This window comes from Podarcis tiliguerta (assembly GCF_965153285.1).
Source record: "Podarcis tiliguerta genome assembly, chromosome: 3".
NCBI lineage: Eukaryota > Metazoa > Chordata > Lepidosauria > Squamata > Lacertidae > Podarcis > Podarcis tiliguerta.
In genome coordinates this window covers 69,055,619-69,081,193 of record NC_139536.1, presented here as the reverse complement: position 1 = coordinate 69,081,193, position 25,575 = coordinate 69,055,619, and the positions used below count along the sequence as shown (strand labels likewise).

At 38.7% G+C, this 25,575-nt stretch overlaps 1 protein-coding gene across 1 annotated transcript in view; it reads left to right on the top strand.

Annotated features, from left to right (window-relative positions):
* SLC16A10 (solute carrier family 16 member 10) overlaps positions 1–25,575 on the top strand; it is a 40,164-nt gene that overhangs the window by 2,664 nt on the left and 11,925 nt on the right. Inside the window, exons 2-3 of the mRNA XM_083433703.1 lie at positions 16,374–16,518; positions 19,499–19,931. Coding sequence (XP_083289829.1) covers positions 16,374–16,518; positions 19,499–19,931 — 578 coding nt within the window. The remainder of the gene's footprint in view (positions 1–16,373; positions 16,519–19,498; positions 19,932–25,575) is intronic.

Sequence of the window (25,575 nt, the reverse complement as noted above, 5' to 3'; positions counted from 1 at the left end):
CTTTCTTGTAACTTGAATCCATTGATTCAGATCCTACCCTCCAGAGCAGGAGAAAACAAGCTTGCTCGATGTTCCATCCCTTTAGATATTTGAAGATGGCTATCATGTTTCTTTTCAGACTCCTCTTATTCAGGCTTTTCCATTGGGCTGTCTAAAATAATTATTTTCTCACCTTTGCAGTAACTCTGAATGCAGGTTTCTGCTAATCTGTTTCACAGATGTGTGAGATGAAACTGAAAAGGAAATTTTACAAGACTAGCCACTGAGTTTGTAGCAGAAATTGGGTTCTGTGGTCCACCTTAAAATATAAATGATTTTTTCTGATTTATTGTGATAATGCTACTTATGTGCAAAACACTTTAAACAGATTTTGTGTCATTTAACTTAAATAAATGTGAATCAGAAATGTCCATGTAAACTGCTAACTTATCCAAAACTTGCAACTATTTGAACAGCTGTTTTGGACTAGTGTCAATCTTCAAGATATCTTGGCAATATAAAATCCGTCTGAACACATGCAGTCTTTCAAATTTGCCCCCTATTGTAATCAACAGTGTGTTTCTTTTGGATAATAACTGAAAAAGAATAGTCAGCTAGAACAAATCTTGTTTAAATTAATAGTGGCCTTGGGAGGTGCTTCTCTGTTGTATCAAAACAAATTTTAGCAACTGTAGACTGTTTCCTGCTGAGCACCAAGACTTTCAGGAAGCTCCTGGTATGTAGAAGGGAAATTATTCTAGTAGACAAAGTTTCTGTTCATCTGGCTTAACCTTTGAATTAACTATGTAACAACTACATATGGAACCCAATCTGAAGCAGAGGTTTACATTAGTAAATATGTATAGGATTTCAGCCCACTCTCCTTTCATCTCAACTCTGCCTTAAACTGAATAAAAGTTTGAAATATCTTCTGTTTAAAGTTTAGATCTTATGAATTGCATCCAGTAGTGGCTTTTCCTTAGCATAAAGCACTTCTGTTTAAACAAAATAGGACATCCAATTTTTTAAAATCTTCTCTTACCTACAGCAGCCCTCTGAACCACATCCTATGAAGTTCCAGAAAGTACGCTGACATTGGGTGCAACTTTTTGGAGGAACATAATAAGTAGCTAGAAGGGTGAATAAAAAGCACATATAACCCAGCTTGTGCAAGCAAAAATGCTTTCCACTACACTAGCTCCCATTTTGGATATAACCCTATATATTTTTTCCACAGCTTTGATAAATGCTTTGATAGTTGGATAAGCTGCTAGGGGAGAATAGAAGGAACACGTTTTGTTTCAGTCCCTGGTAATTAGTCTATTCTAACAATCTCTGAGAGAAACAACTACTTCCAGCTGGAAAGAAAATAGGTACATGTATCTCTTAATCCAATTAGCATGTCTTCCTGTTATAATTAATTATCATGACTGCAAGCATCTGGTTGAAACTGAGCATGAACTTCACAAAAGGTGAAGGCAACCTAATCCCCATTATTTTTGCTCACTGAAGAGGATAAGTGAATTAATAAGCAGTAATCTTTGGATAATTGCTCTGACTTGGGCTGGAGGTGTGTTTCATTCTTATGAAAGTTCTAAAAGCTTACAGAATTGTCAAAAATTGCCAAGTATTCAGAAAAGTCTAATTATTAGAGTGCTATGTGCCTCCCATGCTTGTTTTGAAAAAATAATAATATGGCTATTGAGCCACTCTGGGTTCCAGAGCACTGCATGCGTGCACATGGGAATGGCCAGTGGTGGCACTTGCACCACTCAAAGGTTGGACTCCTGTAGACTAGCACTCAGTGATGTATGAAAGGCTGCTGCATGTAGGGAGACTTGGCTGGTTTCTGTGCATGCACAGGCCTTTCTGGATCTCGGATCATATTTTAGAACCTCCATTTTAAAGCTTTCTAGTGGGGGATGTAAGAAAAATATATTGCTATCAGATTAGTAGCTTGAAAATAATAAAATCGTTGCTTATAGAAGATAAAATTTACAACATTGGTACAGCGCTATGTTAAATTGCTAGGCAAGACACTAGATGTTCGCATTAAACCGAACATTTTATTGCTGGACTTGTGGTGCTCCCGTCATTATGATAGCAGCACATATTTCAGCTGAGCTATTGTCAGGATATACTGATCCTGCCATAGCACTGATGGAGTGACTATAGACTTTGTGAAACAAAACAGAAGAGATTAGTCTCTTGGTAGAAGATCTAGACCTGCTAGTGGCTTGTCAATATGCCTTCCTCATCTAGTGTTGCTCAGAGAACTGGTAGCTTCTACCATTGCAAAGCAAGTGTGGGATGGACTTTTGTCAGGACATCTAAAGTATTCACTTGAGGCTTCTAGTGTGCACATCTCCTTAATTCTGTACTGAAGTCCTGAGGCTTCTTTCTGGAAACAAAATACTGACTGCTTGACCTGAAAGGTCTTTACATTCCCTTGATTTATCTTCTCTGCTTTACCTTGCCTTTTCTCTGTAAAGAGCAGAGTATTAAAAACTTGCTTCCAGAACATATGGTATAGTTGAGTATCTGCAGCTGTTGGGAATCAGTGGGCTTTTGAAGAGCCCATAGGTATTGCATTGTTTCTAGAGTGTGCAAAGTCAATGTATATACAGAGGGGTAACTGTTAAGTTTGTTGCTGCAAAACAGTAGGCTTACGATACATTTAAAGATAGTTAGTTGTAGATCTAGCTAAGGCATACACAGAATTAGACCCACTGAAATTTATTAAGTCTATTAACTTAAATTAGTTTAAAACAATTTTAAACATCCTGATTTTAATCATGTTTTTAAATTTATTTCACCTACCCTGGGACCTTATGATCAAGAATGAGAAAGAAATCAAAGTAATAATGTCCACTGACTTCAGTAGGTCTCCTTTGAGTATGTCTAAGAGTTAGTTGATGTCAAATGTAAATGTTAATTGTAGAGCAGGAATGGCTGACATTTTTCAGCCTGGATGTCACATTGACTATGAGCCCCTCTGGAATGTAAAAGGTGGTGTTTTGAGTGGGTAGAGGGATTATATCACCCACTTTCCTAACTTAGTACAGCAGTGTGAAGATTGGGAGAGAAAGCTCAGGACTGGCAAACCACATTTCTGGCTTGCAGGGCTGGATCTGGACCACAGATTAGCCTTCCATGTGGTAGAATAAGCTTTTGTGAAATTTATACATCTGATGAAGTTGAATCTAGTCTGCAAAAGCTCCATAATTAGGATTGTGGCTGCATTTCATTTAATCAGGGGATACATTAGTGAAGCTACAACAAATCTCAGACACATTCTGCCCACAAGGTTAAAACTGAGAACTGCATGTTGGCATTGGTTTAATTTATTTAATTTAAATAGTGCTACAATGAAAGAGGCATTGGGATTGGAACTACGATTCTTCAGCAAAAATCTCCCTAAGATGCTATTTTACATTAAAAGGAAGGTGTCACTGCAATCTATAGAGAACATATCCCTTTGTTGCATTTCTTATTCTGACCCCACTCCCATCAGTTTAAAATGTACAAATCCTGGAATTCTCAGGAATTTCTGAGTGCACAACTGGAACTTTCAATTATTTAACCAGGGAAATATGCTACAAAAAATAAAATACTAAAAAAATAAATTTCAGTAGAATGTTCCAGTTAGAATTTAGCCTACAATCCAATAAAACTATGAAAAACACTTTTGCTGAGAAGCTTCCCTGTTCATATGACAAAAAGATTGTGATCTTTGCACTATGATCAAACCTTAAGTTGTTATTCAAAGGTTACAGATATTACTTATCACAATTTATAGAAATTGCAATATAAGCAAGTCAAAGTCTAAAACTAGTTTACTGGTTCAAACTCAATATGCCTTTCTCAAAGAACCTCACAATCGTTTCTAAAACAATTACATAAAATTTCTGTGTGTTTGCTCCAAACTCAGCATTTTATTTTTCTAGCAATTTTCTTACAGAGGCATGGACAGGAAATATGAATGCCAATTTACCTACTAATTAGTCCCCTGAGCAGTGCATTTGCTGTTCCTGTAACTAGCCATCAGAGTGTCAAGAGCTTTTATGTCCTCTTCCTCTCAGAGATAAGATTTACCGTATTTTTCGCTCTATAAGATGCACCAGACCACAAGACGCACCTAGTTTTTGGAGGAGGAAAACAAGAAAAAAAATATTCTGAATCTCAGAAGCCAGAACAGCAAGAGGGATCGCTGTGCAGTGAAAGCAGCAATCCCTCTTGCTGTTCTGGCTTCTGTGATAGCTGCGCAGCCTGCATTCGCGCCATAAGATGCACACACATTTCCCCTTACTTTTAGGAGGGAAAAAGTGAGTCTTATAGAGCAAAAAATACGGTATTTCTGTTTAAGACCTCAGTGCTATACCTACATACCATGGAGTACCATGAGACTCACTTTTGTGTAGATGCATACAGTGGTACCTCGGTTTAAGAACAGTCTTGTTTAAGAACAATTTGGTTTACGAACGTCGCAAAACTGGAATGGTGGAAGGGCACTGCCGCCGGGAGGCCTCATTAGGGAAAGCGCGCCTCGGTTTAAGAACAGTTTCAGTTTAAGAACGGACTTCCGGAACGGATTAAGTTCGTAAACTGAGGTACCGCTGTATAGGGTTTGACTCAGTATCACCACTTCACTTTAGACTTTCAAGCTGACCTTCCTCCTCGGTATATTTCAGAGCCAAACTACATATTCCATTAGTGGAGTCATTGGGGTTAGATTTGTTTTTTCTATTAAAATCAAGCATTTCCTACCTATTCATGCCTCTGTACTTCATGGCAGTCAATGACACTTTCAAATATATTGCCGTAAGCAAGCCTTTGTTCTACTGTTATTCAGGGTTCTTTTATCCATCTTAGTCAATGCTGCACTCAGTTGTTCACATCACTAAAGGAATGTGAACATTTATACACACCATCTTGGATTGATGCTTAATGCAAATATACTAACCTATGGTCAGTGCAATCCTGTATCTATTCAAAAGTAAGTGGCACAAAGTACAATAGGACCTATTCCCAGGACTCGGCCACATTAGTAAAAAAACAATGATTTGAATGCGCTATAAACATGCAACACCATATGGTGCCAGAGAGCAGGGGATTTTTATACGTGTTTTTCCGTAGAGGTTTTTTGTTGTTGTTGTTAGAATGATCTAATTTCTGAGTTATTTATAGCATTTTCCCCCATGTGCAGATCCACCCCCAGATAAGTGTGGCTAGGGATGAAGCCTGAACAGGCTGCAGGCAAGTTCTGAAACTGAACCAATTAATTTTCTAAGCAAACTTTGAGATAATTACAATTATTGATTTTCTCTGCCCATATTTTAACTAGGGTCTCTTTTGTCCTCACACTCAGCATTGCAACTTTTTTTTTTTTTAATAAATGAGATGTTAGTATTGTATGCAGAAGAGGGGGAAGATTCGTTTGCATGTGGGGGGGGCTGTTGGGTGTCAAGTTAGCCATATTGCTTTGTATGCTGTCAGGGGGTTCTTGTTGTTGTCTTGTTGGGTTGTGTATGGAATAAAAGGGAGCCATACTGGGGTGAAGGCGTCCTCTTCTATTTGTCCCCATATCAGTTTTAGTCTGTTGGTTAGCTTTTCTAGTAAGACTGTTTCCCATATGATTTGGTACCAGTGGTCCATGCTGACTCCTGGAATATCTCTCCAGTGTCTGGCTATGATGCTTCTGGCTGTTGATCACTGCAGCTATTGAGATAATGATATGTAGCAAACAGACTTTTTCCAGTTAATTACCCATGCAGAGCTGGTCTTAATGAGCCCAGTATGAAACTTTTTCAGGAAATGCTGTGGTGCAAAGAACAGTTTGGCCTTATTTCTTTTTAGCCAGGAACTTGGATACTGAACCCTTAAATGGGGACACAGTGCCATTTTTAACCATGGGAGAATATTTGACAAACAAAAGAGTAGTGGAGAGTTCAAGTAACCTTGATTGAAAGTGTCATTAACTAGTGAGTTAACTAGTGAGTTCTTAGCTATTTAAGATTGAATTACAACAGTCATACTTGGAGTAGAGCAAATAAGTCCATTGATATCAATTGGTCTGTTCTATGACTAATCCTGAGCCCTGATCCTATGCAATCCCTTTCATCTCTGTAAAAGGATGCACAGAAGCACTCACTCTCCAAGTATGTTTAAACTTTTTAAAAAAGCATATGTATGAAATAATCATTGTAATCACAGTAAGTGTTAGATGTTAGCAGTGTCCCATCTTGTGTTGAAAGTGGATATTGCTGATTTATGCTTTACCCAGCATGAGTTTTTACATACAAGTGGCTCAAACTACTTTAAAAATTGCATTGTGTAAGTAATGGGTACATTAAATAATGACTAAATGAGGAGCAATTGTGTTCCTCATTATATTTAATTGTCAAGGCCTTGCATTCCATAATTCTGAGTTTCTAAGTTTGGTGCCAAGAGACTAAAGCAGTCACTCTCCTTCACACTCATTGCAGAGCTTCTCCTGCAGTTTAAAACAAACAAACCACATGTTCTTGTTGTACAAAAATATTTTTTACTATATTTTATGCAGAAGTTGAATGTATTGGGGCTTAATAAATTATGTTATAGGGAGGCAATGGCATAACTGTATATAAATTATTTGAAAGGCCTTTGACCTCCCATTCAAGGTTAGGGCCTTTGTTAATGCTTATCACCTTGGTTTTGTCCTTAATTCTTCCCTCAATGACAACTAGTTCTCCACAGAAATTTATCTGTTTTAAAAGGACACCATAAAATGATTTGTGTTTGTTAAGGATGTGGCATATTCATTTTCTAACCTTGATAGATATTGCAGACCCCATTCCCTCTATTTATTTCAGTTAAATTTCTGTTGTTGTAAAAATCATTGGTAGCTGGATGTCAAAAAATCCCTATGGCATTTGCTATTCATGAACGAAAATTAAATACTCTTGACTATGACACAGGAAGCCAGAATGATGATTAAGGGTAGAATGCAACGTGGCACTAGGAGATTGTTCCATCAGCAAAAGCAGAAATGCTTGCACTGATGGAACCATCTCCCTTTCGCCCTTGACTCTGTGTGCTGTTCTGGGGATTGTCCCAACCCTCCAGAGCAGATCTTCAGGAGCCATGGTGGGGGGGAGGAAATGGGGGAAAGCCCTGTTGCACTAGCCAGAGTCTTTGTGCTGGATTGTCCTAGGTACATGAATCTGACTCTAGGAGTGTTTGTGTAGGACTAGGGAGGCCCAGGATGGAAAGGAGGGAGACCAACCATTGGTGGAGCCAGAACCTATGACAGGAGAGCCAAATAATTCTCATTTTGTTCTCATTTCCTCCTCATCTTCCTCCCTGCTGAATTCTACAAGAGCAACACAGACTAAGGAGGAGAAAGCTGACAGGAACTGTCACCCCTTGAGCTGGTTGTAAGAAAGAAAGAAAGCAGGTGGGGCTACCTGAGGGCAGACCTGAGGGTGGTGGGCAGTGCCTAATTCATTGTAATAAACCAGCCTCCAATGAGCCCTGGCCTACCTCACAAGGTTGTTGTGAGGATAAAATGGGGGCATGGAGAACCATGTATGCTTCTTTGAGTTCCTTGGAGGATGATACAATATAATGTAGTTATTTGCAATATCTTGCAAAAACATGAATGAATGAATGAATGAATGAATGAGTGAGTCATCAAAGATCAACTGTAAAAGTGCTAATGGGTTAGAGTTAAACCTAGCTCAACTCTGTGGTGAAGGTGCTTCTTCAGACTTACCCTAGAGGTGATGATGAAGCTTGTCACTTTCACTACTATTTTCAGGTGCTTTGCATGGGAGCTAGATAAATGCTTGATTATTGCATTTATTTATTTATTAAATTTTATCCTGCCCTTCTTCCAAGAGGAGCCCAAAGTGGGATATAAATTTAATAAATAAATAAATTGGCATTAAACTTTCTAGGACTGATGGCTGGAGGCACATTCTTGTTCACACAAGCCTACTCAGATGCTTAGAAAGTTGAAGTAATTTTAATTTGTTTTAGTATTTTAACTTTTGTATGCTTTAAAGTACTGTTGTATTTTTAAATTTATTTTAGTGTTTTATCTATTTGTAAATCGCTTTGATTTTTGTTTTGTTTTTCACAATCAAGCAGTGTATACATTTCTGAAATAATAAAAGAAAAATAAAAGCAAGTTAAAAGGGCATAGACTTGAAATTTGCCTCTGGGCATCCCTGTTCTTCTGAAACAAAATGTACTGTTCTGTTCTAGCTGAATTCACCTGTTTTTGAAAAGCAGTAGTCAGCTTTCTGAATGTGTATCTGTTGTCTTATAAACCTAGAGCGTATTAGGCATAATTGTTAACCTTTACATTGAAAATTACAAGGTAGAAAATTGCAAGGTTGCTAATTATGTGCAATGAAGAAATAAAAGAATTCCAACAGCTATTCTGGCAAGCTACAAAACAACCTATAAATCATATCACTGTAGTTCTCATTATAAAATTAATTTATCAAAATAATTCCTGCTAAAGGGTTAGACAAGGCTAAGTACAAAGTAATAGAAACAGTAAACATCCATTCTTGTTCCAACCTAGTAAATATAAAATGGTTTATATTGAACTGTATGTGTTTCTAATGTAATACAAATGTGATACTGTACACTTGTAACTACATAAATGGTCAATCTGCTGCTTCTAACAGCAATTGTTTGCATGCATTTCATATACGAAGTTTGAAACATTGTGTTAAAAAAACTTTTAATGTCACTGACTAAAGAGGGATTGTTATAAAGCAACAAGTATATAACTTGGCATCTGTTACTTCCAAGTGGTGAGAAATAGAAATCAAAGGACTGTGTTGACCCTGAAGTTATTTGTCTTTCCTCTGTGACTTGCTTTATTCACTCATATTACAAGCACATTTCTGTGATGGTCTTTTGTATGTAACATGCAGTACAGGAGAGCTGCAGCAGAGCTGTAGTCTGGATTGTACTGTTAGAGCAGAGGAGTGTACATGTATTACTCTCAGTCAGGAGGAGTGGAGCATACATCAAATAATTAACTTCTCTTGAAAAAGAAGACAGGGTGAATAGGAAAACACTTTTTCCTTAAAGGAGAATAGAAATCTTGTTTTGGGCTCTGCCTTCCAGAGAATGTCAGGATGACTCTGTTGCTCCTGAGCTACTGCTTTGAAGTAGCTTACAAAAAGAGAGAAAGAAGTAGTAGTGGGGGAAAATGTTTTGAAGAGCACTAGGCATTACAGTGGTACCTCGGGTTACAAACGTTTCGGGCTACGTGTTTTCAGGTTGCAGACCACAGGAAACCCAGAAGTACCGGAAAGGGTTACTTCTGGGTTTCACCGCTCGTGCATGCACAGAAGCGCTAAATCACGCTTCACACATGCGCAGAGGTGCCAAATCATGTCATGCATGTGCGCAGACGTGGCGCTGCAGGTTACGAATGCTGCAGGTTGCAGACATGCCTCCGTCACGGATTACGTCCACAACCCGAGGTTCCACTGTAGTGGTAATGCCCAATGCTCTGTGGATCATAGATCCATACAGCCTTCTTTTGGTGGTGGTGGGGAGGGGCAACCACATGGGGTAGTGAGAAGACCCCCTGATAGCTCCCCACATGTAGCACCCAGCTTCCTCCCTGTTAAGCAGGGGCCAGCTGCCCAGAGTTTCAAGGAGTTATTTCAGCCCCTCAGGTTTAGTGCTCTGTTCCCTCCTTCAGTGGTCATCAAGGCGCTTCAGAGAAGTAAGAGATGGCATTCAGCACCACCTTTCTTTCTCCACACCTGCTTGGGCAACAGCCTGGGAAAGGACAACCTCTTGTTCTTGGCAGCCCAGCTCCGTGCCTAGCAAAGCGACTAGCAGGACATAATCTACAGTAATGTCCCTTAGCACATGCAAGTTGAGAGTTTGAAGTGTTGGAGTCCTGGCAATTTCATCGAACTCCAACATCTTCAGTTGGAGGGAGCCTAATCTATCTCTGGTCAGCCAGCAACTATGGGGAAATGTTGCATGAATAATCTGGTCAGATGCCAACTTTTACCCATTGTTAAGTTTGGAGACCCCTTCACTGAATCAGCAGTCTGTTGTGGCAAATAGATACACTCATCATTCACGCTAAAGGAGAAGAAAGAGAAGCCCTTTATTGTCAGCAAGCAGTTTCTTTCCCCTGTTGAAGGAAGTTTCTGCCACATATCTGCTGCATTCCCATGAAGGAGAACAGTGGAACTGGCTGCAAAGTGGAGTGTACCCTCCCACATTGGCTTCTGGCAAGCAGAAACACACACACAGTTCTTGCACATAAAATGTATTCTCATTGGCTGGCAGCTGGGCCAGCTCTTCTGTGCAAAGAAGAAAGCCAGACTTGACATTAAGAGGAGATTTACTCCCTGCCTATTTTCCCTGCCTACAATCCCGTATCCTAGACAAGAAGCATCCTCCTTTCAGATGGCAGCAATAGCACCTGGGCTAGTCCTGGTGAGGGAGCAATAACAAGCATAGGCTATCCCTAGTATGGATGCCTTCAAGCTGAGTCCAGGTAGCTCAGCATACTGTCAGGTCCCATCCCTTCAGTTTGACTATTTTGGGTTGCCATTAATTTAGTCACAATACTGAAATGTGAAATGGCAGGTGGCACTAAGCAAGGAAATCATGGCCTCAAAGGGGTTTGCTTTGTTTCTGCCTAAATGACAGATTATGTCTTTTTACCCAGAGTATTTTCAGCTGAGTAAAATAAGTTCTAAGTTGGGGACTGGAAAATGGATTACCATGCCCAAGGGTTTATACCTTTAAAAATAATAATGGGTAAGGGTTCTGATATCAGTAGTAAAATGGGTATGAATCAAACTTCAGAGGATATGTATCAGAGCCATTGACACTCCACCAAGCCAAGCTATCTCAGAAGGGGAGACCCTTCACCTCTGCTCCCAGTCAAGTCGTTCCTGTCTGATTAGCAAGCAACAGGCCTCTGGCTCTGCTGACCTGTTACAGTGCTAAGTTTTTAAGTGAAGCAGCTTGTTTCTTTTTAGGCACCTTTTTAGGCACATTGCAGCCAGGTTGTTGGGGGTTTTTTTGGCTATGCTTTGACCCAAAGTCTGAAAAGAGCTTAAGGATACATGGTCATTTGTGGCACAGCTTCCTGCACTCAGCTTTTCCTCCCTCCACTTGAAGCAAGAAAGCAGCTGGAGCTTGCCTCAGGCATTTCATTGTGTCTTGGCTAATGTGAGGGAGATGATGTTTAGCAGACCTCAATAAAATGACATAAATGACTTCCAATAAATGTCTGCAACAAGAATATGATTTAATCTGCTGTTAATTTCTGGTGGCTGCTTTTACTTTAAATAATTTTTATAAACTTCTTAGGTCTTTATTGATAATTTGTAACTATTATTTACAATTAAACCATGACTAGGGCTTGAATGTACTATTAAAAATAATGTGGAAAGTACAGATTGAGCAACTATTGTTATTGTCAGCCATTTTGCAGACAAACATCTGTTTAGTATTTCACCCCATTATGCTTTACCACAGTGGAGTAAATTGAGGTAATGGTTTTAGGGGAAGTGAAATCCAGGACAGACTCTAGATCAGGGGTCAGCAAACTTTTTCAGCAGGGGGCCAGTCCACTGTCCCTCAGACCTTGTGGGCCGCCAGACTATATTTTTTGGGGGGAAATGAACAAATTCCTATGCCCCACAAATAAACCAGAGATTCATTTTAAATAAAAGCACACATTCTGCTCATGTAAAAACACCAGGCAGGTCCCACAAATAAGCCAGAGATGCATTTTAAATAAAAGGGCACATTCTACTCATGTAAAAACACACTGATTCCTGAACCATCCACGGGCCAGATTTAGAAGGCAATTGGGCCGGATCTGTCCCCTGGGCCTTAGTTTGCCTACCATGCTCTAGATTATCCTTTCTCTTTCTTGTAATCTTTATTTAACAGGCCATAATGCAATAGCTGCATATCAGATTTTGATATCTACGTAACATATCTCAACCTCTGCTTAATAAATTCCACCATCTTTCTCCACAACACTATAATCTCTAGATTCAACTTTGTCTATTTTGCTATTCTAGAAATCTAGATTTTGTTATGCATCCTGTCTTTCTAAGAAATTACGGTTCTGGCCACAAGTTGTAGCTGGGTGCTAAATTGTATGCTGTTGTGACTACACAATAGAAAAGCAGGCAAATAGTAATCCATGTGATATAATAATAAGGTGGAGAGCCTCCACAATGCTGCTGCTGCCCCTACAAGTGTCCCTATTTTCCAGGGACCATCCTGGATTTACAGAAGCCGTCCTGGTTTCTGATTTGATCCAGGAATGTCCTGCTTTTCCTTAGGACGTCCCTATTTTTATAGGAGAAATGTTGGAGGGTATGCTGCTGGCTGCTTACCTAGATATCTATATTTGTATTTGACTTTATTTACTTGGGAGTTGGGAATTTCAAAAAGGTAGTCAGCCCTGGCCTCCTTGCCCTGCTGCCAAATTTCCTTGTTATCTTGAAGCTTTGCCAGTGGAGCTGAGATATAATAGATATGTGAAGTCACATTTTAATGCTAAATATTTATTTAAACATTTAAGTATAGTGCTGTACTCAGGATATAGTGACAAGCAAAATTTTGCCATATCAGACAAGTTATATTGGTGTTCTAAACTGTCTTTTTACTACTTCTTCCTGATGCGGTACACTGAACTGCATCAAGTTTTGGTCTAAAACACAAAGGCAAAAATTAGTGGGCACTTTTTTGTAGTAAGATGTAAACCACTTTTTTGTCAAAGTAATGAATAAAACAAACTTATCTTAAAATAAATCAGTAGTAACAAAGTAGTCATAGCAACAAGGCAAAATCAACCAAAATATTGCAGGAAAATGTATTAGTTTCTCTAAAATCCCAGCAAGGATGTTATTTTTTATATTTGCTTAGACAGAAGTTTCCAAAGCTTTGGAAACACTTTTGCAAAGATTCTAGTTCTAGTTGCGTCATCCTTAATTTTTTTAAAACAGAGCGAGCGGCAAACAATGCTGATTAGTCAGATCTTATGGGGAATAGGAGATTTGGTTTTTCAGATTTGTGAGTTCCAGCTGTGAAAGGCTTTAAAGAATCATTGAACTTGGAAGCAAATTGGTAACCAATGTTACTAGAGCAGAACAGGTTAAATATGGACATGACCTTTGATGGAAGACTTGCTACATTTGCATTGCTTGAAGCTTTCAAGGACATCTCCTCTACTGGAAGTTGCAGAAATATGTATTAGTGTAGCAAGTTCTGAGCTACTTGGAGTGGGGGAGAGTATCTGTCTTATGCAGGCCTGAATACAACAGTAACCCATTCACCCGCTCAGGCAACAGCACCCTATCATGGATAAAACTGCTCCTCTCCAGGGCAGAAATGCTCCTACTAATATAATATTTGTCTTGTATGGATTCAGTTTCAGGGCAGAAATTGCTTCTCTGAAGAAATATAGACCTGGGTGTCATCTTCTGATGACAGTCAACCCCAAAGCTTCTGAACTTGGTAACTTCACATTCTGTAGATGTTAAGCATTGGAGCTTAAGGCACCCTGGTTAGTCCCAGGTTGCTAACACTGTCCTCAGTAATAAAACTCTTTTTGTCTTACTGGGATGCAGCCCTTCAAGCACCAGCCAAATTTTGTAATGGAGCTAAAAGAAATATTTTGGCCTACCATATCAAATGTTGTTGAGAGGTCGAACAAAATGTATCCTCCCTAGTAGATCATGGTCCTCCCTAGTAGATCATGTATCAAGCACTTTCTGGCACACTGAAAAAGCAGAAGCCAAAACACATAACTCAGGAATGTCTGGAGTTGCTGTGTTATCTTGTGCTCAAATCATTTTGAGAAAGGGAGGTTGAAAACAGGTTCTAGATTGATTTGACTGCCCTTATCTTTAAAAAAATGTTTATTTAAGAGTAGACAAATCATTTCCTTCTTCAACCCCTGAGAAATCAACCCTTTCTAAAAAAAAAGCATTTTCAATTCTGGCCAAAAAATAAATAAATCACGAAATTCTTGGGTAAGGATCCAACTTGTACATGCTGGCCTTCACAACCCAGTTATCAAATCCACATCTTGGAGGAGAAGTCAAACTGACCTAAGCAATTGTTCTTCATGCTTCTGGTATATAGCTCACATCAACAGTGGAATCAAGTTATATCAAACACAAGAGTAAAATTATGTATTGAAAACTTTCCTGGCAGTTAGAGGATGCATCTAGGCCTCTAGGGATTCCTGCCTGTTTAAAAAATCCCATAGCATCTGCTGGATAAGATTAGAGGAGAAAGCTTTGTTTGACACAATCATTGCCACCTCATATACCTGCTGCTGGACACTCTAGTCTGTTGGATTCAACATGTGTAAAACAGGTCTTTCCTTTTGGGTTGCCATTTTAAGTATATTAAATTATGATGTTCAAATACTCTGGTAAATTTAATTTTGTGCTACATATTTTATTTCCTTTATATCATTATTTTTATTCTATGTCTCATGCCCTTCAATACGATGCCCCTCTGTATTATAGCTGCTATCCCTCAATTCTTCATCCACTAATCATAAAATAAGTCCTCTAATTTTAAATTGTATGAGGCATTAATTGGAAAAATATGCTAATATAGTTATAGGCTTCTGAGTACACACACTCTAATATTTTCCCTCTGTTCCCAACAACTGCTGTTAGCTGCCAGCTGAAATTCAGGCCCCAAAGGACCCAAATCTATTTTTCTCTACACCCTCTGGTGGTCATGATTTGGAAGTATGTGGAGCAACATTTGCAGTAGATATTTAAGATGTTTCCACCATAAAGCAAAAAAATGCGTCTTTTTCTGATGAACATTGAGCATTTTCATGATTGTAAGCATTAATTCAGACAGTTTCCTGTACTACTTGTTGAAGGCACTAGAATGATCCCAGGGAAAGGCTGGACCATATCTTCTGCCTCACCCCATCTGCTGCATATCAGTTCTGCAAGTGAGGATGTAAGTGCCCCAGGGAGCTGGACTGCAGGAATTGCACTTCCAAACCCTGCACTCGAAACTATCATTTAGAATGCCCTATTAACACAAGCACACTCACTGTCCAGCATCTAGATTAGTGGAGTTTTATACAGCTGCTTTATAATGCACACAGCTTTAATATTGCATCATTCTTACTGGTCAGGATCCAAATGTAGCCTTCTGCTAACAGAAGGGATCTTTCCATCTACAGAAGAAAGAACCAGGGAAGAGACTACATTTGCCAGTTTCCCCAAGCCCTTTGGAGCCCGTTTGTCAGTGTAAGGGGGTGCATGGGGAACTGACAAATGTTGCCTCCAGTGGTGTGCGATCAGTAGACTAGGGGGACTGGACTAGTCCCCTAAATGTTCCCAGTATATTAGAATATTAAAGCCTGGAGCCTCCTTCCCAAAGTCCATGAAGCTTCTGCCTGACTTAGGGAGGGAGGCGTGGTGCTCACATGCATGACATCGTGCCCCCCCCATTGCTCTCACAAGCTGACATCTCTGGCCCTAACTGTTCCCCTATTAAAAATTTCACAGCACGCCACTGGTTGTCTCCCCACTGGTTGGAGCAAGGTTAGGAACCAAGCCTCTGAGTTTACTACCTTAATTTAATTAGAGACAAAACAGAATGATTAAACAGTGGGAGTGTTTAAAGGGAATATTGGAAGAATATATCTCTGGCCTCAGAGTACATACATCAGATCTATAAAATAGTGTGCTTTTGTCACTGATGTGGTTGTTGAAATTATGTCAGTAAGTGGGAAGGAAATTCCTATTGTTAGGGAAGTGATGAAGATGTGCTGGATTGCAACTCCTTTCAGCCCTAATCAGTGTGGCTAGTGGTCAGGGATGATGGGAATTAGCATAGGAAGCTGCTTTATATTGGGTCAGGCCATCTAGCTCAGTATTGTCTACATTGACTAGCAACTTCTATCATACAGTCTTCTGTTTTTGTATAATACAAATTTTAATATAATTTAACATAATTGATCAAGACTGCTCATCTAATATGCCTATAATTCCAGTTGCTGGGGAATCACAAGTGGGGAGAGGGCTCTGGTCCTGCTTGAGGGTTTCCCACAGGCATTTGGTTGTTCACTGTGAGAACAACATGCTGGAGTAGATGGGCCATTGGCCTGATCCAGCAGGTTCTTCTTAGGCTGTTAGTTTGCACAACAGTACCCAGAGTTCAACTTGGAAGTTTTCCTGAGGTTTTTCAAACTGGTGGTTAAATAAAATGCTGGTTAGTAGTTTGTTTTACTTATAAGATTTTGTTCTGTGTTCCTTTAAAACTAGTTATAATTGCACTATATGCTATTTTGTCATGTAATGAAACCTGCCATATTAAGTTAACTGTTCTATTCTTAATATTTTCTACAGCTTGGGTTGGTTCCCTGTCCATGGGCATGATCTTCTTCTGTTCTCCCATAGTCAGTGTATTTACCAACCTATTTGGCTGCCGGAAAGTAGCTGTTGTTGGAGCAGCAGTGGCACTTGTTGGGCTTTTGTCAAGCTCATTTGTAAGGTAAGAATACACATTCCACTGACTTTTCTGAATGCACATGGCCTTTGGCAGTGTATCTTAATTTAGACCATTTTGGCTGACCGAAGATATATGATACCTCCTGGCATCCTGATCATATATCCTGAAGATACCACCACTACATAGCTTTTATTTGCAGACCTTACCATGTTTATAGATAGTGAGCACATGGCATGGTGGCTTATGCTGCACCTCTCTTCTGACATAGACAAGGCAGTATTATGTGCTACAAAATATTTGAAAGGCAGCCTTTTGAGTATTAAACTGTCATCTATGATAATCAAGTATTGAGCTCAATATGTCCAGGAGGAAAGCAAGAAAGTAAAGTTCAAGTGTCTACTCAAGGTTCTATCAAACAAAATTTAAATGTAAGAAATATTCTGTGGCCTTATGATTTTCTAAACTGACTAATTGGACCAGAAATAATTAACATAAAAGAATGATATTTGGCATTTATATAGTACTTTGGAGGGTTAAAATCATTTCACATAGATTACTTCAATAATATTTTATAAGAATGTCTAGGTTTCTTGCCTATGGTCCTGTAGTATGTTCAAAGCAGTAATGAGATTTTAAACTGGGTATGGAGCTGTGAACCAGCCCAATTCTTTGCTGCTCATCTTGCAAGACAAGATAATTCATACACTGGGCTGCACAGATAGTGCACCAAGGAAAGAGCCAGCATGATGGCTACCAATGACTACTAGTTACGATGGCTAAATGTTATCTCTGGTATTGGAGCTAGTATGTCCCTGGATACCAGCTGTTGGGGAAGCTGAAAGGAAGAGTGCTGTTACACTCATGTCTGTCATATGGCATTCCCATAGGCATTGGGTTGGTCACTGTGGGAAACAGAATGCTGGACTAAATAGCTTTGGACTGATCCACAGGGCTGTTCTTAAGCTCTTAATAAAAGAAGAGGCATTAATGTTTTCCAATGATGGAACCCTGTAGCACCTCTTTATTGCCAGATAGTGTGTCTTTCCATTGATAAGCACCTTGTATATGGGAGAGATTTCTGATGGAGAAGACAAAATGGAGAAGAGGTTAGTGATGGTGTTATGGTATTCCTGAAAGGAACATTTATTGCTTATTTGAGCAGATTTTTAGAAGGGAGAACAGACTTGCCTTCTATTACCTTATGCCACATGCTAGGCATGAGCAGTTTGGTTATATTGGTGTCTTGCTTCCCCCACTTTTTCCCCTCCCCACTAGATTTGTGAAGAAACATCTTAGATGTGGCTGTCTGCTTTTCTTCTACCAAACACAACTCTGTGCTTTTTTTATCTCTGTTTTAATGAGTCATAAGGTCTAGATAAATATTAACCAGTATTTAATGCTACTTCCTCACTTATTAATGATGATGGCCTTGAATGAGTCTGTTGTACTGGAACATGCTCTAAAAGCTTTCAGTAAAATTAATATGCAGAAATATACTTTTCCAACCAAATTTAATTATCTTTGAATATTTAGTAGAGATAAAGTATTATTATTTTAAATAACATTGATTTATCCTGCACAGAGAGTTCTTGTTTCTTAAAACCTTACTAATTATTGATATACCTATTTTTCTAAACTAAACATAAATATTGGTTTCTTTTTTTTACTGATGCCTCTCCTATGTTTTGTAGCTATTATAGAACAATGGAAAAAAGCAGGTTTATGATGTTTATAATAGTACAGTGGTACCTCAGGTTAAGTACTTAATTCGTTCCGGAGGTCTGTACTTAACCTGAAACTGTTCTTAACCTGAAGCACCACTTTAGCTAATGGGGTCTCCTGCTGCTGCCATGCCGCCGGAGCCCGATTTCTGTTCTCATCCTGAAGCAAAGTTCTTAACCTGAAGCACTATTTCTGGGTTAGCGGAGTGTGTAACCTGAAGCGTATGTAACCCGAGGTACCACTGTACATTAATCTTGATAGAACACACACATTGGATCCAGAGAACTGTGCAACTACCGTGTACACAAGGGAGCTTGACTTAGTTTTTGTTTTTAAAATAGCAATTCCCCTATGCTTGCCACATGACAGATTTCATTTGAAACTGAGGTTATGTTATTTTTAAAATGTTAATTTCCAACAGCGGAGGGACTATTCAAAGCAATCTGTGAAAGAACTTGAGAATTGAACGAGGGGGGTGTCATTGGAAGAAAAAAAAATGTTTTTAAACAATCCAGTCTTCATGCCCAAGTTCTTGTGTGCACCTAAAGTTGTGCATCAGTCACATCTGTATTTTTTGGCATAAGTATTTTTTCCACCTCCAGGAACTTAGTAAAGCAAATAAGAGTTCAACAGCTGCAGATGAAGTTTTTAATAAATTTCTCTGATAATCTATTTGCTCTTCAAGGAGAAGATAAGATGTGGGTAGCTTGCTTTTCAGAAACAAAGCATACAGAATTGTGGTTTCAATACATATTGTTCAGAGAGAACTCTTCCAGTTTTCCATTACGTGTATTAAACTAGGGAGATAAGTCCATTAACACAGCTTCTGTTTTAGATCAACCATAGCTTGTCTTGTTGTTCAAGCCTCTACAAACTTGTGCTTATTCTTAACTATGGCTTGCTAGTTTGCTGGATCACAACCTACCCCACAAACCTGCAAATCAAATGAAGTCACATTTGAACACCTCCCTCATTCTGTCACTGTGAGATGACGTGGGCCTTAGTAGTGTCCCAGTTGCGGAACTCCAACTCAAAGGAGGTTAAACTGATACCTGTTGCCTTTTAGACAGAAATTAAAATGCTATTATACTGCCAGATTCTTAGTATATATTAATCTTCCTAACTATCATTTTACTTCAACTCTTAATGCTATCTTGTTTTTATGTGCATTTAGTGTTTACTGTTTTAAACAAGCTTGGGATCCCTTCTTAGGGACAGAAGGTAGCATAAAGTGTTTTTATAAGGAAAAATAAAAGAAATATGCAGAACATAACTGTTAACTTTTTCTGTTTTATTGTAGCTCACTTGGACCTCTATACTTCACTTATGGAATCTTATTTGGCTGTGGTTGCTCATTTACCTATCAACCATCCCTGGTCATTTTGGGGCATTATTTCAAGAAGCGCCTGGGACTGGTGAATGGCATTGTCACTGCTGGCAGCAGCTTGTTTACTGTAACACTGCCCTTTCTTTTAACTGTACTGATTGACTCAGTTGGCTTATACAACACTTTCCGGATCCTGTGCATTTTTGTGTTCGTTCTCTTCCTGGCTGGTTTTACTTACAAACCTCTCATTCCCAGTGCCAAAGAAAATGGGGAAAAGAGCAAGTCCAAATTTCCTCCTGCAAAAAATATTTTTAATTTTTCCATTTTTAAAATTAAGAGTTATCTAATCTGGGCTATTGGGATCCCAGCTGCCTTATTTGGATACTTCATACCTTATGTGCACCTAGTAAGTAAACTTATTTCTCTCTCTCATATAGATAGATAGATATATTATTCTAAAGGAATATAAGAAATAGATACATTTTATCTAAGTCCAAATGAAGAAGATCCCAGGAACAAATATTTAAATCCTATATAACCTTGAACAGGAATATGTAAATATAAACTGCAGTTAATCTATGTATGATTAAAACAGAATTCTTCTGGTATAGAAGACCTGGTTATTTTAACTTAGTAGTTCTTTGTCTGGCTCTTAGCAGAATCTATTATAATTGAGTACATTCTGTCATGCCTCCTGTTGTTTTCAACCAAACAATTGTTTTATTCAAGGCTTTGTGAAACTTTTAGATAAATCATACAGCAATTTCCAGAGGGGTAGCTGTGTTAGTCTTTTGCAGTTTATATATTTAGCTCTAGGCTCTACAACTTGCAGAAGTTATGAGCCTTCTCTTTAGCAATTTTTTATTTATTTAAAAGGCTATACACGTTTTATTAAATTTGGACATTTTTACATTGATTTAATAAGCCAAATGATACACAGTTGCTTTGCATCTGTATGCAACCCCTTTGTACAAGTCATGATTAAGTAAAGAAGTCTCTTATTAATCATAGTTTCCTGTTTCATCGGAATTGGGGAACAATTGTTATCAGCTTTGGAACAAGGTGCCTGTGAGAAAGTCCTATTAAATTCAGTGAAGTGTGCTCAGTTAGGTGGGTTTAGAGTTGCAGACTAAATCTGGAGGATAGCTCCCAATATTTGGGCAGGAAGGATGGATCTGCTTTTGTGTGTCCAATCCTTAGCACAAAGGCTATGAGACAAATAAGTCATTCATACACACACACACACACACACACACAGAATATTTCTGGGTCATTACTTAAAATATTAACTCTGATTTCGTTTGAAAATCACTTTTTGTAAAACCCTAGCAAGAAATATAAATCGTTTTTATGGAATCGGTTATATTTGAAGAGTTTACAATCCCCAAAAAGCACATTTAAAGTATTTTCTGTCCCTTCCTTTGTTTCTGGTAAGTGCTGGGAGAATGCATCCCTTTGTTGTTCGGTATTATGATTGCCAATATTGTGGTACTTAATCTATTGAAGAAGCATGTGAAGCCTATGGGGTAAGGTTTTTGTATGTAAAACTTAGGACAGATAGTGAGAGAATTCAGGTTGTTCTTGCTTTTCTGCATCACAACAGAACTGGCAGCATGTAGATGCATCTACAACTCAATGTGTTACCTCAGTTCTACTGCATTCCCCCTTCTCTCTCTTACCCCATTTTCCTCCCCTCCTCCCATTTTTTCATCGACTCTGTCTGGTTTATTTCTTACTAATAACTGGCTGCTTGTTCTAGTAGCCTTCTCCCTTTCTCTGTTCCGCCCCTTGGGTGTTCTAACATGGAGAAATGAAGGTGTGTTGGGCCAAGTTGTTTGCTACAAATTGAGAAAAAATAAAATCTTAGGAAGCAGTGACAAAACCAACATGGGGAGCATGAGACCCAAATTCTATTCTTGATAGAGCACATTGAAGTGTGTTTTTCAGACTCCATCCCATTGGCAGAAGGAAGCATTCATGTACAGGTGTTCAGTACACTTAGAAAACCCCCCAAGCAGAAGTCTACTTCAGATTTTACTGCAGTGTGATGTGATATTTTGAACGTTTGCTTGCATTGATGCTTAAATAATTTACAATGTCTTTGTTTCCTCCTTTGCAAATTTATGTCTTTGGTGTTGACTTGATATATAATACAATGCAATGTCTTGTAAACTGGATAAATCATTTGAGTTGGCAGCTGTGGCTTCTTTAGAGAATATCCTTGCTCATTTTTGAAGTATTGAAATTGTTTGTGGTAGGGATCTCTGTTTCTGAATAAGTGCAACTTCAATTTAGTGAATTTCATAGGTTTGCATCTAGCGTTTGATAAAAAAGGGTGCTAGATAAACCTAAGGGGACCTCTTGGTTTCAGTGTTTGTCCTACCTTCTGTATATCTCATATTTCCTGCATGGTCTTTTTTTTTTTTTTGTAAATGGGTATGCTTTGGGTATTGATCAAGACTTTTTATATATCCACGTATCTTTTCTAAAATTGAATTTGTACTAGGAAATAGAAATGAGGTCAGCCTGCTCATGAGGTGCATTGAAGGCCTAACTCAGGCAAGAAATAGTAGTTCCGAATAGATTGCCTTGTGCCCTAACTACTGATGATTGGTGGCATCAGGGGAAACAGCTCAAGGATGCTGCAAGGCAAGTGCAATGTGTGCAGACACCCTGTGACTATGCCGTGACATCTCCATATTGGTGATGCTCTTGAGCAGGCATAGGCAAACTCTGGCCCTTCAGATGTTTGGGACTACAATTCCCATCATCCCTGACCACTGGTCCTGTTAGCTAGGGATGATGGGAATTGTAGTCCCAAACATCTGGAGGGCCAGAGTTTGCAAATGCCTGCTCAAGAGCAATTACTAGGAAGCCTGCTCACAGTGGACATCTGTTATCAATTTGGAGCTGAAAGACAACCTGATAATAGACAGAGGTAGCTAGCTTGTTCAGCTAAGGCTGTGAATAAGGCTACTCCATTGAAAAACACCAGTAGCATTATGTATAATGATGAAAACTCATACCTGAAACATTGCTAACGTTGCTTGTCTAACCCCATCTTAACCTTCAGTGTCTGGATTCTCGACAAGTTGTCATTAATGAACTATTGACCCCCCCCAAAAAAAACCCTTCAGACTAAATTCCTGAAGTTCAACTTTAGATTGCTTGGAAAAGATTATAAAACAATTTACTTGCCTTTGGATTTACCTCTGCTGTGTCTGCCCCTGCCCAGTGCCTAAGTTTAAAATTGGAGGACTGTAGCAACTTTGGTATGTGCTTTAGAGGGCTGCTGGAGAACAGAACCAGAGAAAAGTAGAGAACCCCTGCCCCTGTAAACACACATACCTTCCCAATGCCAGAGAGGCCCTTTGGATCCAGCCTTAAATAATACTTGGCAATATCTTTTTTTTAAAAGGAAGAATGACTTTGTGGATATTTTACCCAAAATGCAGAGCACTGTGTGTCAAACTTACTGTGATCTTCAAAACAAGTGTCTAGGGCACAACCCAGTCTTGGCAAGCATAGGTTCCAAATTCTGTATGAATTTATGAATTAACTCCTAATTTACTTTTACTTAGTTAAGCATTTACTGAGCATTTTGCATAATTGTCTCGATAACAACTAGCTGCTTTAAAACAGTATTTTCTATGTCTGTATAAAAATAAGTTTGATTATCTTTTTAGATATTCTCAAGTATGACTGTTAAATATAATATTTATTCCCACTATCCTCCTCTTGTGTACTTTCCCCTCTTTCTCTCTTTCTGTTTCTTCTTCATCCATGCCACCTTCTACACATTTTTTCCTATCCAAAGTTAATATGGTACCTGTGTATTACAGTGCCATCTTGATTTTTAGCTGGACATTTTCTAAGGCACCAGATCTTCAGTGGCTCCTGTGTGCTGTACTTGCTTTTCTAATCTTTACATTTATCTTCCTTCAGATCTCAACTTCTGCTGCAATTTGACTGCCCAGGTTAGTGAATTTCCCCCCCTTTATACTGCATTTCTTACTATGCATTTCTTATCTCTTCTTTGCACTTGTCAATATTGACCTGGCAGTCTAGCCCCTTTACTTCCATCTGAAAGTGATACATTATAGATGTTCATTTTAAAAATGTCAGGAAACTATTTTCCCCTCCACAGAACAGTACTCTCTTTAACAGTGCTCTGCCGTGTTTGCACCAGGCCAAACTGGTGATTGTTCATCATAATTATCAGTGACTACTTATCGGTGCTATTTTTGTTGGCATATAGAAATATTCTTCTCTTGAAACTTCTATAAAATATTGGAAGAGGGAAAGGGCAGAAGAGCAAAAGGAATGTGAGGCATGAATGTTAAATGCAACAAGGCAGTAGACATATAAAATGTTGGCTGACATCAAATATTATTTCTCATGATAGATCATTTTACTTCCTTGTTCCAGGGATTTAGAGCAAGAATAATAATAATAATAATATTTATTTTCATCAGCCACTAGCCAAAGGCATAGCAGTAAAATAAAATGTACTGGAGATAGAGGTAAAAACTTAACTATACAAAATACATTCTGGAAGTTTACATCAATAATCAAATAATAGAACTTATTCGAATTGCCGACACAGTAGCAATGGTTGAGGGACCTGGTATGAATAGTTGTAGAGGGGTAATAACCTCATTCCTCAAATCTTTATAAAGAATTCAAGTTAGAAACACATGAGCTACTGATTCAATACTGCCATCTCTACATGGACATAACTCTTTTTCCAGCGGAATTTTTTGAAATCAACCCTCAAGTACAGTTGAAGGGAGTATATTTAATCTTGTGTAAGTGAAAACTCATCTGTATTTTGGAATTGTTAAATTTTGCAAATAGGGTGCCAACGTGTCAAAACGACTAGGTGGGAAATAATCATACCATGGACAAAATTTCTTTATCATGGCCAAATCATTCTGTCGTTCAATATCATATAGGCACCATCTAATAAAATTATTTGCTTTACTGAAACTCAGTGTTAATAACTGTTGTGGTGATAAACGAGAAAAGTAAAGCTTTTGGTTGACAATTTTAGTCAAGTGCGTTGACAATTTTAGTCAAGTGCTCTCATGACAATTTTGCGATACTAAGGGTAGTAGACTGGTGGGGTTTAAATTCAGCTGAAGCCAATAACTGAATGTCCTACACCAAATTTATAATTCAACAGAGGGGAAATTAGCCTCCAAGCGCAATGAAGCATTTGGAACACAGGATGAAACCGGGGGAAAAATGCCTTAGGAACTTAGATTGAACAGCTTCTGTAGATACAAGGTGAGCTCCTGTTCAAAGCTGAGCTCCATATAAATAACTGTGCTAGAAGTTTAGCTTGAAACACTTTTAATTGCTGATGGTATGTGATTGCCACCTTTTGTATGCACTTTGAGACACGTTTTTCTTTGCATATTTCTGATGTGCTCCCCATGACTCTGTTGACTGAAAAATAAGGCTGAGGTATTTTAAGACTTTAACTTGTTCGATCAACTGATTATCCATATACTCTAAACTTGTGGCTTAGAGCAAGTTACAGCAAGTTAATCCAAACTGGTTAGGGATTAAATTTTTAAAGCACAATCCTATGCATGTATGCTCAGAAGTATGCCCCAGTGAGTTCAGTAGGACTTACTGCAAGTTAACTGTATATGACCACAGCCTGAATCCCCCATGGCCATACCCAGTTCATCATCCATTGTATTACTTTCCACATGAATCTCTGTTATAATCAAATTACTCATTCTCTTGAGGCTGTGATCCTTAATGTGAATTCACATGTAGCATGTATATAAGCTTAATGACAGTGCAGTGAGCTTCACAAATGCAATGAAGTTTCTGAGCCTTTTCCACCCAAATGGAAGCTGAAACTATGCTACTGTATTGGCCCGAATATAAACTGTACCTTTACAATTGGAGGGGGGGGGGGAAGAAAAAAGAAAAAATACTGAAATATAAACCGCTCTATTCCTCACTGGCTACATACTAGACCAGGGGCGGGGGAGCTGCACTTGGTTGCTGGTGGCCTCACAGAGTGATATAAT